The 15,879-nt window shown below is 48.3% G+C and overlaps 1 protein-coding gene across 1 annotated transcript in view; it reads left to right on the top strand.

Moving 5' to 3' along the window:
- The window catches only part of KPNB1 (karyopherin subunit beta 1), a 28,516-nt gene extending 21,300 nt beyond the window's left edge, over positions 1 to 7,216 (top strand). The window contains exons 17-22 of the mRNA XM_042916583.1: positions 403 to 510; positions 880 to 1,023; positions 1,135 to 1,240; positions 1,884 to 1,998; positions 2,991 to 3,152; positions 4,075 to 7,216. Of these exons, the coding sequence (XP_042772517.1) occupies positions 403 to 510; positions 880 to 1,023; positions 1,135 to 1,240; positions 1,884 to 1,998; positions 2,991 to 3,152; position 4,075 (636 nt within the window). The 3' untranslated portion in view covers positions 4,076 to 7,216. The remainder of the gene's footprint in view (positions 1 to 402; positions 511 to 879; positions 1,024 to 1,134; positions 1,241 to 1,883; positions 1,999 to 2,990; positions 3,153 to 4,074) is intronic.
- Positions 7,217 to 15,879: the final 8,663 nt, after the last annotated feature.

Raw genomic sequence — 15,879 nt, 5'->3', positions numbered from 1 at the left:
CTGGGTGTGAACTTATTCTGTTGCCCTGAGTGTCTGAACTCAGGGCAACTCCCCAGAAGTAGTCCGTGAAAAAAACCAAGATATTAGCTGCACCAGCATGGCGCCCTAAGAGCCGGGTTTTTTCCTTCTGTCTTTTTTTTTTTTTTAACCACCTGGCTCTTGCCACCATCGTTCCTGGGGAATACTGTCATTTCTGTCCTTTCTTAATGATAACCTTGGACGGCCTTAGTTTTTTTCCTGATGTACTGGTTGTTAAAATGAACTGATCTCAGAGAGGGGAGGATGTTTTCTTCTTGCACTCTAGGCTCAGGTGATAAAAGGAGCAGCAGCTAAGTAAAAATAATGCCTTACCCCGCAGTTGGCCTTTTCCGCTCGGAAGATCATTTCCTGGATTCTTTGCAGGTTTGTCTGGCAGCTGTGGGCTTAGTGGGAGACCTATGCCGTGCCCTGCAGTCCAACATCTTACCTTTCTGTGACGAGGTGATGCAGCTCCTCCTGGAGAACCTGGGGGTGAGTGTCTGCACGCACAAGCCAGTCTACTAGGATCTGAAGAAATCGTCAGTTGGAAACATGGTTAAAAACTCAGTGAGAGGGAACTCTTTAAGTTGCTGGAATGTTGGCTGTAGGCTTAGGAAGAAAGGAATTGTTCGTTTTCACAAAGTCATTCCATAAAGTAAGGTTGTAAAGTTAAAGGAACGCATGTGCTCGCTGCATGGAATGGGGGGAGGGGTGGGGGTGGTGCAGGGAAGCCAGTAAAGTGCATACATAATCCCTCTTTTCAGAGATTATGTGGTCTGTACACAGCGTATTAGTAGTCGTCATAGCCTTTGGGCGGGACACGTTGTGACTTTTATTCATTTGCTTTTCTCTCTTTATCAGAATGAAAACGTCCACAGGTCTGTGAAGCCACAGATTCTGTCAGTGTTTGGTGATATTGCCCTTGCTATTGGTGGAGAGTTTAAAAAATACCTAGAGGTCGTCTTGAATACTCTTCAGCAGGCCTCCCAAGCCCAGGTGGACAAGGTAGGCTTAAAGCTATCTTTAAGTCCAGCCCTGATTGGATGAGGGGGATTTTTGACAGTCGTGCAACTAAAGGCTCTTGGAGTGATGGACGTGCTGTTTTGTCTCTTACAGTCAGACTATGACATGGTGGATTACCTGAATGAGCTAAGGGAAGGCTGCTTGGAAGCCTATACCGGAATTGTCCAGGGACTGAAGGGAGACCAGGAGAACGTGCACCGTTGAGTATACAACCCAGTTGACTCCGTCCAGAGTTCACTTAGCCAAAGGGGCTGTGCCTCTAGTTCTGTCACTTGTGAATGGAAAGGAAGGGGAGAAGGAAGCGCCCTGATGAAGAGAGTTGCTTTGGGAGAGAATATGGCCTTTCGTATTTCTGTTCCCTCTTCCTCTGCTGCTTTGTCTCCCCTTTCTTGGGCATTGTAAGGGATGGGATCCGGCAAGGCTGTGGTGCTGGTTGGCGTCTACACCAACCCTGAGTGGCAGCTGTGAGCACATACACACCCCTAGTGCAATTGAATTGAAGGACTGGGAGATCAGATTTCCTCTGTCACCTGATATTTCTGTTACTGACTAGGGAAGTATTTGTCCTTTACCTCTTTTGATACCATGGGCTTAGAGGAAAGGTCCCATTAGTCTCTTCTGTATTATTTCTGCTTGTAATAAAAGGACTGTCTGCCTCTTGTGTTGATGTGAAGAATGACATCTTAATCTGCGAAAGGACAGTTCGGTATAACTATGTGCAGCTAATTCTCCCACCTGAAGCCAGCCTTGTGAGGGGGATAGTGTATTTGGAAACTTTGAAATGGGGGGTACGGTCCTGCCAGGGTGGGACAGTTTCATCAGACTTTCTCTTTCTTTTATAGCGGATGTGATGCTGGTACAACCCAGAGTAGAATTTATTCTGTCTTTCATTGACCACATTGCTGGAGATGAGGATCATACAGACGGAGTAGTAGCTTGTGCTGCTGGACTGATAGGGTAGGTTATATCCTGTTTCCAGTAGCTAAATAGAACTTTTGGAAAATCCGAAGACATGTGGTAAAGAATTTTGAGGGTAGCCTGGATGGTGATTGTGTACTTCTTTGACATGGATATTTCTTTTTTTAGTGTCTGTTTATTTTGAGAGGGAGGGAGAAGGGGCAGAGAGAAACAGTCCTGAGCAGGCTCTGCCCTGTCAGCATAGAGCCCGACATGGGGCTCAATCCCATGAACCATGAGATCGTGATCAGAGCTGAAATCAAGAGTGGGACGCTTAACCTACCGAGCCACCCAGGCGTCCTGGTATTTCTTTAATAGAACCCATGGTGTCCTGTTACGAGTTCTCACAGGTGAGAATTTACTCCAAACCTTAGCTTGGGTCTTATTCCAGACTCCAGGTTTCTAATTTCTTTTCGCTAAACTACGAAGTGAGTTCTCAGAGGTATAGGAGCAGCATCAGATCTGTGTCCATCCCATATTCTGAGGCTGGGCAACAGATTGCCTATGTTTAGCCTCCTCTGTTGAGAGTTTCTGAGGCATCACTAGAAGAGAGAACCATGAGTTAGTTGTAGAACCTGCAGTAGTCATCCTCTCTCTTTAGAGTTCATTTTGTGCATCTGTTGAGGGTAGGTGCTCAACTTATCCCTAAAATTTCTTCCAGCTTTAAAAAGCAAGTGAATCCAGGGGCACCTGGGAGGCTCAGTTGGTTAAGTGTCCGACTCTTGATTTCGGCTCAGGTCGTGACCTCACGGTTCGGGAGTTCGACCCCTGCGTCAGGCTCTGTGCTGGCAGCTTGGAGCCTGTTTGGGATTCTGTCTCCCTCTCTCTGCCTCTCCCCTGCTCGCGTTCACTCTCTCTCTCTCAAATAAACGTTAAAAAGCAGATAAATATGAAGAAACCCACAACTAGCTTAGCACTGGTTTGGAAGGCTCAAAACGTGATAGCAGTGTCGGGCCAAGGAGCTCATTGTCAGGTGTGTTTGTTCTGCACAGGGACTTGTGTACAGCATTTGGGAAGGACGTACTGAAATTAGTAGAAGCTAGGCCAATGATCCATGAACTGTTAACTGAAGGACGGAGATCGAAGACTAACAAAGCAAAAACCCTTGCTACATGGGCAACAAAAGAACTGAGAAAACTGAAGAACCAAGCTTGGTAAGAGCTCATCTCCATTGCCCTCTTCCTTCTACTCTCTTGGGGAGGAGGCACAGTTTCTTCAGACTGTTCCGACAAGGGCTGCCTGTCTCATGGCCTTTTGTTTTGTATCCCTTCCCATATAAGTGCTTTTGAGCCAAGCCTTTGTTCCTCAGGCTTGTACTAGTGGAAGGGTCGGGCATCCTCAATCTTTCCTTGAGCCAAATACTTGATTCCTTGTGGTGATGAAGAGCAGCACTTATGTAACTAGAATTCAGTGAAGGCCCCGCATGATTTTGGGTCCTAATAAAGTCATCGGTAATGGCATTTTCCCAGAATTTTCTTTTCTACTCGCTATTCCCTTCCTCCTGCTCTTTATACTTTTTTTTTACTGCAGCGCTTTTAGACATTGCATAGCTCTGCAGAAGATATCCAAAGTCAAGAGTTGTGTGACGCTTGCTTTTTTGTTTTTTGTTTTTTTTTAAATTTTTTATTTATTTTTGAGAGAGGGGAGGGGAGAGGCAGGGAGAGAGAATCCCAAGCAGGCTCCGCATTGTCAGCATAGAGGGGCTCGCTAACTGTGATATCATGACCTGAGCTGAAATCAAGAGTCGACACCCAGGCACCCCTGACCCTTGCTTTCAGATGTAGTCTTTATTTTTTCAACTCTCAACATACTCATTGTCTTACTCCAAAGATCTCGATAAAATTGGCTATTTTGAGTTTTATCTTGTTAGCTTCCCTCCTACCCTCTTAGTATAGGTGGTAATGAGAGCAGGTAGCTGGCACATAGGAAGACAAGAAAAACAATTAGTCCTTTTATTAGGACAAACTAGACCGATTCATTTCAGGCTGGTGAGCACTTCATTGTGGGAATCAGAAGCGTTTGACTCTTCCAACTGTATGTGATCTCAAAGTTGACTTGTTTTCCGTCTGTTTTTAGATCTGTTACCATTGGGATGATAACCTGAGACCCCCACTGGAAATCTCCAATCTTTTGAAAAACCCGGAAGTGAGGAGTGTGCACGGATGCTGAATGTTTGGGAATGAGAGGATGAGTGAGTGAGGCTTGAAAACACACCACATTGAAAATCCTGCCACAGCAGCAGCCGCAGCCGCCAACAGCAGCGCTGTTAGTGAGCTAAGTAAGCACTGACTTCGTAGAAAACCATAACGTCGGCCATCTTGGAAAAGAGAAAAACGATGGATGTATTTGCTTAGGAAAAAAAAAAAAAAGGAAGTTCTCTCTTCCCAGGACAGGCTAGAACTAGCTTTTCTGTCTTTTGGCCGGTGCCGAGTGGAGTGACTGGTTTGGGAGAGGAGGAGGGACTGGGTTCAGCTGTGGTGCTTTGTTGTAAAAGGCAGTCTGGCCTTTGCTACTGACAAGAAAGATGGAGCCTGGGTCTCAAGCCCACCTTTGGTGTACCATTGCCACACGGTACTGTACGCGTGCCGGCTAAAAGGAGGGTGAGGGATTCTTTACGGTCTGAGAATGAGTGTGTGTGAGTGAGGCGGTATCCACATTCTCAACTTCAAGTCATTGCAGTTTCTTTTTCCCAGAAAAAAAGGGGTTAGATGTTGCATTTCATAAAACTAACCGAAGTCCTGTCTACTGATGCAGCACAAGAGATGTGTAAAAAAAAAAAAAAAAAAAAAGAAAAAAAAAGGAAAGACGCTCTTTAGGTTTTGTTTTTTGTTTTGTTTTTTTAATTACCTTCTAGGGAAAACACTGACGAATGGTCAGAGCTCCCGTATCCTGATCTTTTCATCAAGGCGCCTTTCCTAATAATATGGTTCAACTGTGAATGTAGAAGTGGGGGGGAGGGGGGGAGAAAAAGAAAACTCTGGAGTTAGAGGATCTAGAAAAAATTAAAATACAATTGTTACAAATAAAGAATGCAGACTTCAAAACAAAAGAAAGCCACAACCCAAACAAACCAAAATTTAGATGCTCAGAAGTAGCAGCACAAAAGAAAAGGTCTCTCCTGACATGTATGGTGGCAGTCTGAACACCCCCAGAAAATTGTGCCAAAGAGTTTAAAAACAAATACACAATAAAAGTAAACACACACGCGCACACACACAGACACACACAGAGCAAACTTCAGGTAACTATTTTGGATTGCAAACGAGGATAAATTTAATGTTCAAACAATCTGATAAAATAACCATTTGGAAACTGCTTGGCCTTCTGTTCTCTTTTATTTGATTGACTACAATGCGGTATTGGTCTCTTGCTGCACTTCAAAACCAACTAATCAACAAAATAAAACTTAAAAAACAAAAGTATATATATACATACATATATATATATATACTAGGACTCTTGTGATGAAAATGGCACTTGAAAAAGGTTTTATTTTTCCACTGAAGTTGAAGATTAATAAAATGGTGTCAGACATTCCCCTGGTCACACACTTTAATATTTTTTTAAAAGTGTGATGTGCTATGAGAACCATAAAGCAGACTTCGCTATTTTCCCTTTTACAAGGGAACAGGGCACCCGAAATTTTGGGTTTAGAATCTTTCAGCAATAAGGAGGGATGTCGGTGAGCTTTGACCCCCTTTTGGTTTTTGCAGTTACTAGTAGTTTTTTGCTGGCATTTTGAATATGCTGCTTTCAAAAACACCAAGGAAGATCTTTAATTGCTTCCTGGTGTTTGGAGGATTAAAAAACAAGACCTTAAATTCCCACTTTCATTTCCATTCTAGCAAAAAAAAAATGTGGGCTTACATTTTTCTCTTTGCCATTTTCCCCTCCCCATCCAAGCCTTCCATTCATAAGTGGGATTGGCTCGGTTTTGCTCATCCATATGGCAGCATCTCTAATCGCTCTTGTACAGGGTATCAGATATTGTGCCTTTTGGTGCCAGGTTCAAAGTCAAGTGCCGATCTATGAACCAGTGTACAAAAAAAAAAAAAAAAAAAAAGAAAACACAAAAAACAGGTGTTTGAAGGAAAGACTCCGTTGTGAATAGAGAGTTTGTACCACCTGCTAAGCCCTACTAAGAAGAGACCTGACCCTCTAATCCCGTTTAAATGTTAGTTGTCCCTTGAGGAGAGGGTGATACACTAACCATTCCTGATAGATAGGGGTTGGTCAGGGCTTAGGGAGGGGGCAGGAATGTTGGGGAGAAAAAAAATCTGATCATTCCTCAGTGCTACCCATTTCTGTCCTGTGTGGGCTGCTTAGCTAGACAGCAGGAGAATAAAGTACACCGAGAACCATAATGGAAACAAAACCTTCCGTGTGTTTTGTCATGTTTTGTTCCAGGGAAGCAGTTGACAAGTGCTGTTACTAACGCTTTCTCCCAGATCCATTCAGTGATGGAGAGGAGGAAAATGGGCTGGTTGGACTGTGGTCTTGGTGCCTTGCAGGCGTTCTACACTGGTTATGCATTTAATCCTCTTTCCTAGTTACTTTTGGCTAGTGGGTTTTCCAGAGTCTGGGCTTTTTTACCCTTAATCGATTGTACCACCTAAGGTAACTGGGTGCAAAATGCATTCAGTCCACTCACTGTCTGGGCCTTCCCCACCCTAGTCTTGGCACATTCCTTCAAGAATGTAGTTACCGTCTGCTTGGGAAGATGTCAGTGCAAATGTGAAGCAAATGGGCATCGGACTAGGCTTTGGTTTGCCGTAAGTGGCAGCTGCCTATATCAATTACGATTACATTTATTAATTTTGCTTTTCATTTTCCTGGTTCCCCTCAGCTCCCCTCTGTTGAAATGTTGAACTTTGGACTGTCAGAGGCAACTGTAATCTTGCCTTAGGGACTTGCGGAGAAAGGGAGGGGAAATGCTCAGTGTAGTGTTTTCACTTTCAGAACCAAGTAATCTAGTCACTCTGATATTTAAGAAGTGTGTTAGTCCGACTTTTATGAGAAATCTCAACTCCATCAGCTTTTGATAGCATCTTGGTTTTGAAACAACTTCAGTCTGTAATTGGCATTCAGAATGCCCTTGGCATGCCAGTCTGTGATGGCATTAAAGACCTGTTAAAACACTTGAGCCCAACTTTATTAACCAAAACTGATACCACCATCTTTATCTTCTAAATAAAGTCCGCTTTATTTTTATTTTCAACATTTTGCTGCTTCATTTTTGGTTCCACATGGTGTCACCTTGGAGGCGAAATGAATGGTTTGAAAGAAGCTGGAACGTGTGGTGGTGATGTGCGTGTGAGTTGGGGAAAGGAAGGACACATCGGTCTTAAAAACAGACACTGCGTAGTGTGATGGGAAATGAGTGAAAATAACTGGCCTACAAAGCGGTGGGGAGGAGGTTTTTGTTCCGAGTGCTTCTGAACCCACAGGAGATGGTCTCTGTCTTGTGCATATTTTTCAGGCGAATCTGGTTGGTTTAATGGCTCCTCCAAAACTGGCTTTTGACATGGCTCGCATTGTGTATTTAATTTCTACTTCCACATCCCGCCCCCCCCCCCCCCCGAAATTTGTAGAGGGAAAAACACTAACTTGGGATTTAAGAGATTAGGTACGTTCTTCACTGTTGCTTATTAGCGTAGTGATGCCTGCAGGCTACTTTCTGGGTTTATGTTGGGCAAGTGAACTGAGGGCTGACGGTAATTTTCCTCCCTTAGCCTCCATGTGGCCTTCCACTTTTCTGATTGCACCCCCGTCAGAAAGTTTTGATCATGCATACCCCCATGTGTTTATAAATTATATACCTGTACTACTGTACCCCTATATTGTGTAACATAAGACACAAAAATAGATATTAAAAAGCGATTATATGAAAAATACATAAATAGAAGTTCTAATATTTTATTTCTATGCCCAATTTTGGAGATTACTGGGTTATAAAGGGTAACTTCTAATTCTTCTAAGACATTAAATCCTGGGCAATGGCAGTCAACCAAGGACATTTCTCCAGGGAACATGCACCGAGAGAAAAAGAATGATACCGGTTCGTGGTGCAGGGAGGGGCTGCTTCTCCCAGGAATTTTTTTCTTCCTTTTCAGGAGTTCTCCAGGTAATTCCCCGTTCCCACATACCCCTCCCCGACAAACACCCAAGAAGCACACACAGTACGAGGCTACGGTTCCACCTGGCCTCACTAAGGGTTCCAGCTCCGACCTGCCGGAGGTGAAAAACACTAAACACTGAGAAAATGTTATGTGTCCCGTTGTATCAATTTTCACACCAACTTTAGCAATCACTGTTCTCATTTTCCTAATGAGAAAAGAGGCGCAGGAAGACATTCATCAGACCACGTGGAGCTCGAATTCAAAGCCAGGTGTCTCAGATACCAACACCCAAGCTTGTCTCACATTTGCCCTAGACAGATGCTGTCAGTGCCTTAGCGATACAAAACGAGGGTCTGTGCTGTCCATATTTGTAACGTGCCATGCATTTCCTTCGCAGCACTATCTAAAAGTCTATTTTAAATTTTTTATTGCCGGTTTTCCCGATTATAACGTAAGCTCCCTGATGCAGTGACCTTGGCTGTCTTCCTTACCACTGTATCCCCAGCCTAGAGCAGTGCCTGACATATAGCAGACCTTCAATAAATACTTGTCAGTACAGTTCGGGGAGTTGCTGGAAATGCATCACCTAGCAGTATCCAGAAACCTGAGAAAGGAGGGCCTCAGGATACCAGGCTCCCAGCTCTTCCCCCTCATTTGCTGGATGACTTCAGGCTAGCCTCTTAGCCTTGAATTAGCTGGAGGAATGGGAACAAGATTAGTCAGTAGTCGCTATATGGTGTCTGTTTCATGCACTTACCCAGTGCCAGGCTTATAATAAGCATCTTATGTAGAGTGGTAGAAGTAATCCTCATCAACGCTGTAACCAAGGTACCAACTTAGTCCCATTTTATAGATGAAGAAACAAGCACAGGGGAGGGGCTAAGAACCTTGCCGCAAGTCACGTGGGCTAAGGCGGTGCTTGTCCCACTGGGCGGCTGCAAACCACGTGGGATGCAGTGGAGCCTCTGCTCCCAGCGAGCTTACACCGTGCGAGCAGGGAGATCCCTGGATGAAGCGTTCTTGGAATTAAACAGCAAAGCCGCGTTGCCTTGATTCAATAATGAGGTCTGCTGTTGACCTTTTGACGGTGGTCAAAGTCTTAATTTAGGGGTCAGGGGTGGCATTTTCTCCTAAAATCAACTTTCCTCCCAATTGGGAGTTTGAACCGTCTCCTCGTACTTACCCGTCTTCCCACTGAGCCAGAAGATTTTTGGGAACCAGGGTTGGGGGAAGGGTGTTAGAGGTGCCTGGTGGCCAGAAAGGCCACGGGGCTGCTGAGTAAGCTCTACATCTGAATTACCCGGGCGCTGTCAGCTGATCCTGGGCAGCACAGCCAGAGCTGTTCCCTCTCCCAGGAGCCCCTAGGCTGTAAGTTCCTGAGCTGAGCTCTCCTCCACGTGAAAAGGACCTCAGCTGAAAGTACATCTCAGCTCTGGCACCCGGACTGAGCTCGGGCTGCAGGGGGGCAGCCTGTCACCATCCTGAGGGAAAGAGAATGAAGAAATGACTCTGTATGAATAATCTCTCCCTGTTATTTTCTGAGCTTTGCCCTTCAAAATATTGTACAGTCTTTTGAGTATGACCGTGGGCAAATTCTTCAACTTCCCTGAGCCTCAGTTTTGTCATTTTTCTTTTTCTTTTTTTTCTTGAGAGAGTGTGAGCAGGGGAGGGACAGAAAGGGGGATAGAAGATCCAAAGCAGACTATACGTTAAGAGCAGCAAGCCGATCGTAGGGCTGGGACCCACGAACTGCAAGATCATGACCTGAGTCAAAGTTGGACGCTCAAGCCACGCAGGCACCCCTCAGTTTTGTCATTTGTAAGACAGAGATCCCAGTGAAAGGTAGCCCATATAAAGTTCTTAGCACAGTGACTTACCATGCACTAATCAATTGATCAACAGCTATTATTATGTGCCAGGCACTGTTCAAGGCACTGGGGATGCAACAGTGAAGGAAGCAAATAAGGAGCCCCATCTCCTTCTGATGGAGCTCACGGTCTAATGAATAGAGACAGATTTTAAGTATTCAAAAATTCAATATAATAATTTTAAAAATTCTATAAAAAAGTTCTGTTTGGGAAAGAGCAGATATGAACATGGTCTTGGAGAATATGAAGCCATTAAAAAAAAACAAAAAACAAAAACCACACACAACTATTTCCACTCAAGTCTTGCTTAATGTGATTACAGGACGTGTGTTACTGCCACAGGAATTTGGGAATTTGTTGAAGGAATGAGTCTTTTTTTTTTTTTTTTTTTTTTAATTTAAAGTAATCTCCACCCGCAGCATGGGGCTTGAACCCACAACCCCCCAGAGATCGAGAGTCACATGCTCCACCTGAGCCAGGCAGGTGCCCCAGAGGAATGAGTCTTTCCATCACTGCCCAAACCTCTGACTTGATGGCAGACCAGTCCCTGGATGGTTCTGCAGCAAACCCTAATTTTCTAAGGTTTAGAACCTGAGGGCTAAGGTGGCACCCAGACCCTGCACTGTCTGTCACGTGTGTCTAATCAATTTTCCTGCCTGCCTGCTTCTATTTGAGTCATCTGGGTTTTATTTTGATTCACTCTCTTTGCCGGCTGCTAATGCCACCTCCTCCTACTCTTTTCAGGCAAGGTTGGGACAGGAATGACAAAGTTTTTCTCCAGAGCAAGAGTCCTGGGAATGGGAGACAGGCTCTCCCTGATGGTTTCCACGGAGGAAACATGCAAGGGCGACTCGGCCCTGCTTTTGTGGTCCTTTCCTGCTGGGCCTGTGAATGCCATGTAGAAATGTTTTACCACTCCTGCCTGACCACCACACCCTCTTCTCTCCTTCTCCCACCTCACTTCCCCTTTCACCAAAGGTTTTTACCTTTTCCTGTCCCTGTTATGATGAGCCCTGATCATTCAGACCAATCTCTAGCTTTCTCAGATGAAGAAACTGGCCTGGAGAGGTGAGCTAATTAATCCGAAGTCATTGCCTCATTCATTTATTCATTCAACCAAGCACACTCCTTCTTACCCTTAAAGATGTAGCTTAACAGTCCAGGTGTCCATTGATAGATGAATGGATAAAGAAAATGTGATATATATATACATATACATGCATATACATACATACATATATATGTATATATATGTGTGTATATAGATAAACATACACACACACGCACAATGGAATATTATTCAGCCATTAAAAAAGAATGGAATTTTGCCACTTGTTAACAACATGGATGGATCTAAGGAGTATAATGCTAAGTGAAATAAACCAGAAAAACACAAATACCATACGATTGCACTCATATTGGAATTTAAGAAACAAACAAACAAAAAAAAAAAACCAAATGAACAAAGGGGGAAAAAAAGGGAGAGAGACAAACCAAAAAAACAAGACTCTTGGGGTGCCCGGCTGGCTCAGTCCAGTGGAGCATGTGACTCTGGAGCTCGGAGTTGTAAGTTGGAAGAAAAAAAAACCCTCTGCCCCATTAGGTGTAGAGATTACTTAAAAGTAAAATCTTCAAACAAACCAACAGACTCTTAACTATAGAGAACAGATGGTTCCCAGTGGGGAGGTAGGGGTGGGGGGGATGGATGAAACAGGTGAAGGGGTTAGGAGTACACTTGTCATGATGAGCATGGAGTGATGTATGGAACGGTTGGATCACTGTAGTGTACCCCTGAAACTAACATAGCACTGTATGTGAACTACACTGGAATTTAAAAAAATAAAAATAAAAATAGAAACCGTGCATCGTAAAGAAAAGATAGGCCATTATGAGGTTTATATGCAGGGTGGAGCTTCAAAAAGAAGAAAAAAACAAGATTTAGCTTAAACGTCACCTCACCGGAGACCTCTATTTTACCTAAAGCAGATCCGACTCCCCATTTTTCTCCATTGCTCCCCCCTTGTGCCTTTTTACCCTTTATCATAATTCATAATTTTTAAGTTATTTTTTTGGTCTGACTCTCCCACTAGAATAGAAGTTCCGTGAAGGCAAGAAAGACATGTTTGTCACTCAGAGCCTTGCTCATCGCTAGTCTCAGTACCCAGCCCTTGACAGGTGTCCAAGAAGTCTTTGATGAATAAATGTATGGTGGGCAAGTACCATCACCATCGGGGCATTTGTGATATGAAGATGGATGGGATACAGTCCCTGCTCTCAGAACTGTTTGGAATAACAGAACCGGAAACAGGGAGAACGCAATGAGATCAGGTCCTGATTGGCGGGGGTGGGCGGGTGGGAGGGTGTATTTTAGGGTCACCTAAACCAGGCCTAATCTCTGCTGGGCTTTTGCCACCAGCCATCTAGAGCCCAGGATAAACCTTTTGGCTGTCACTTAGGCCTGTACCCTGAGCGGCCCAGAAGCAGCAAGGGCGGAAAACTTATTCTGTAGAGTGAGTGCTCAGATGGGTACCTGGAACCATTACCCTTTCCAGTGAGGGAGGCTGTGCCCATTTCACAGTCAAGCTCATGCCCATCCAGTCCCCAGAGACAACCCCACACCTTGCAGCCTAGCCTCTGATCTTTTGCCTGCTCTTCTGCTTTAGAAGAGAACTTGTGCAGCAGTAAGGAAGGTGAAACCTGTCTACCCCCGGGATTAGTGGGGTGATAGATGTCCTAGCCCGGTAGCCTTCATATCTAGAGGACAGGTGGGTTGTTCCACATGGCTCTGACAAAGCTTGTGACTCAGAGAGCAAGTGGCTGACCTGCCTTCCTGTTCTGGACTAGGAAGGAACCCATCAGGAAGAGGAGGAAGGAAGCCAGTTGAGGATCCCCTTCTTTGAAGAGAGTTCACAGTCCCTGCAGGCTCTCCTGGGAGGGGAAGCTCACCCCTAAAGCCATCTTCTCGCTACAGTGGGGCAAGATGGCTGCTGTCGCGGCTTCTCAAAGCTCACAACAAGGAAAACGCCTTTTCTTTCCTCCTCTCCCGCTTCCAGATTCATCCCTCCTCCCCCCAGGGGCCAGAAAAGTAGGCTCCAGTTCCCAGCAGCCTGAACCTTCCCTCCAGATGGGAGGCTTCACAGCTAAATGCTGAGCCTACCCCAAGCCTATAAACCTGCTTCCCTGGTTGGCCTGTCAGAAGTTAGCCAGAGTCCTTCAGAGTTTCCTCTCATCATTCAATACCTGCAGCCAAGGCTGACCATGCCTCTGCCCACGGTGTTGAATCCACCAAGGAATAATCAAAATGACTCATGAACACCTCCTGAGGATTCACCCAGCACCTTTAGTTCTGATTCCCCATTCTTCCCCCAGGGGTGCCTGGGTTGGGAAAGATCTCCAACTTTATTTAGAGAGGTTAAGTAATTTGCCCAAGGTCACACGGTGGGAAAGTGGCAAAACAAAACGAAAGGAAACGCACACAAAAACTTGTGCCTCCTGCCCAGCAGTTTGGCAAGTGCTCAAATCATCTTTGTGGAAAGGGTGAAATGTGTTATTCCTTCACTTCACTGGCCTGTGGGTGAGGGGACTGTGTCAGGGGGAGGAAAGCCGCTTCCCTTCTTAAACGAACCTCTGACCTCCTTAGTTCACTCTCACTTCCGAAGAACTTACCAAATTTAACTCTAATCTCTCCGACTAGACCCTATGGTCCGTGTCTCTATTATCAGAGCAATGCCCCCATCCCCAAGAGCAAGGAAGAGTAACTCGAGTATTTTCCTTCTCGAGAGAGCAAAGACCAAAACCCAAACCCAAATCCAAATCCAAATAAATAGCTTCACTTTCCCCCCAAATACACAGCCCCCAAGCAAACCCCAAAGCGCCACCTGAGCCCTTGCGCGGCCCGCAGGCGCCCCGACACGCGCCACGCCACGCCACACTGCGTTAGGGAGGCGTCGGGGAGGGGGCGCGGAGCGCGGGCCGGGCGCGGCGAGGAGCTGGGGGGCGCCGGGCGCGCTGCCAGGCCGCGCCGCACCGCGGGGGCTGGCCGCCCCTCGCCACGTGGTGGTGGCAGCGGCGGGGTCCCGGGCGCCTTCCCAGCTGGAGAAACCCGGAGCAGCCGGGGAGGAGGAGGAGGCGGCGGCGGCGGCGGCGGAGGAGGAGCGGGGCGGGCGGGAGGGAGGGGGGCTGGGGGGAGGGGTGGGGGGTGGGGAGAGACCCGGCGGCGGCGACAGGGCGAGAGCGGAGCGCGGTGCCAGGGGGGTGGGGGCACCGGTGCCCGTCTGGGGAGGGAGCAGGCGGAGGGGGTAAGCTGCGATTACAAGCAGGAACCGGCAGCAGCTGTGAGTCCCCGGCGGGGCTGGGGCGGGGGGGAGGGGAGCGGCGCCCGGGGCCGGCCGGGGTCGCAGGGTGGGCCGGAGGAGGCGACGGGAGGTTGGCGGGCAGTTGGCCCTGGCGGGCCGAGAGGGGAAGGGTCCGGCGCCGGCCTCCCGCGTTCCCCCTTTTCCCCCTCCGCCGCCGCTGCTCAGGCCGCACCGCCTCGGGAGCCCCTTCCCCGGCCCGGGGACCGCCGACTGGGGGCCCGGGGCTTGGCCAGCGGTGGGGGAGGGGGCTGCGTGGTCTCGGCCCCCGAGAGGGGAGGGGCGACAATTTCTGTCCGCCGAGCTAAAGGGGTTTAAAGGGCGGCTCTTAAAGGGGCCGCAGTAGGGGCCCGGGGCGGAGGAGGCACCCCCTCCCCATCCGCCCTCCGTGGCTCTCACCCGGGGCCGCCGGGCCGGGGGGGAATGCGGAGGAAGGGAGCGTCTGTCCGGGCGGCCCAGGGGACAGAGCCCCCGCCACTGGGGCTGGGCCCGAGGTGGCGGGCTGGGGGTCTGGGGGGTGTGGTGAGCGCTGGCGGGCGGAGTTGGGGGGAGGGGATGCGCCTGGAGAGGAAGGGGTTAAAGGTGGGGCCAGCCCTACAAACACGCGCACACACTCCTTACTCAGACCCAGTCACACGCGTCTCCCTGGCACTTAATGGGGGAGGTTTGGGGGGGGTGCTGGGGCCCGGGCTTGAGCCACCTTCACTCCAGGCTCCTGCTGCCCGGCTTTGGGAGGTCGCGGACCCCGCTGTCTCAACTCAGACCTCACGCCGAGCCCCCTCTCCTACGCGCACACACGCTCCGGCGCGCGCGCACACACCTCGGACATTCCCATAGTGCCTCACGTGACACACGGCCCCGAACGTGCCCACCCTTCACACACGCTCACGCACGCGTGCACACACGCGCACACACAAACACACACGGCTTCCTGGCCACTTTGCAACTCCATTCCCGACCCCCAGCCACCCCCAGCGCAGCCCTGCGAAGGCACTCATTGACTGTGACACACCTACACTCATTCACAGACACACACACTCCCCCCCACACATGCCAACCACAGACACACATTCATAAACAGGGCCAGAAGTACACACGCACCCTCTCGCGCGTACTCTTTCGGAGCCCTGAGTCATTCCTGCCCCCTCCCAGGGCTCCTCACTTCCCTGTGTGCAGGCACATTGGCGGGCTGGGGAATTCTTCGGTGGACCCTTTCCAGGGCCCCCCACCCTCTGTGTGTTCCCTCTGACGCTCTGTGAGGACTTCCTGTGGGTCCCAGATCAGGGGCTGGGAGGGCCTGGAGGGTTGCCACAACCCTGGTCTGAGTGGGGGAGGCACTTCCTTTTCCTGAACTCTGGGATCCTGCAGGAAGAAGCTGGGAAGTTGGGCGGGGGCCCCCACAGAGGACGTGCTGACAGTGGTGGGGCTGACTCTCCCAGAAGCACTGGGCCTTAGTGAGGAGCCAGGGGTGCCAGAGGCCGGGGATGAGGAGCGTGGCAGAGAGGTATTTGGGGAAGCAAGGCCTGGGGTGGAGAGGGGCTG

This window comes from Panthera leo, chromosome E1, assembly GCF_018350215.1.
Source record: "Panthera leo isolate Ple1 chromosome E1, P.leo_Ple1_pat1.1, whole genome shotgun sequence".
Classification (NCBI taxonomy): Eukaryota; Metazoa; Chordata; class Mammalia; order Carnivora; family Felidae; genus Panthera; species Panthera leo.
Note: the sequence above shows the minus strand (reverse complement) of the source record. Positions and strands in the feature narration are given on the sequence as shown.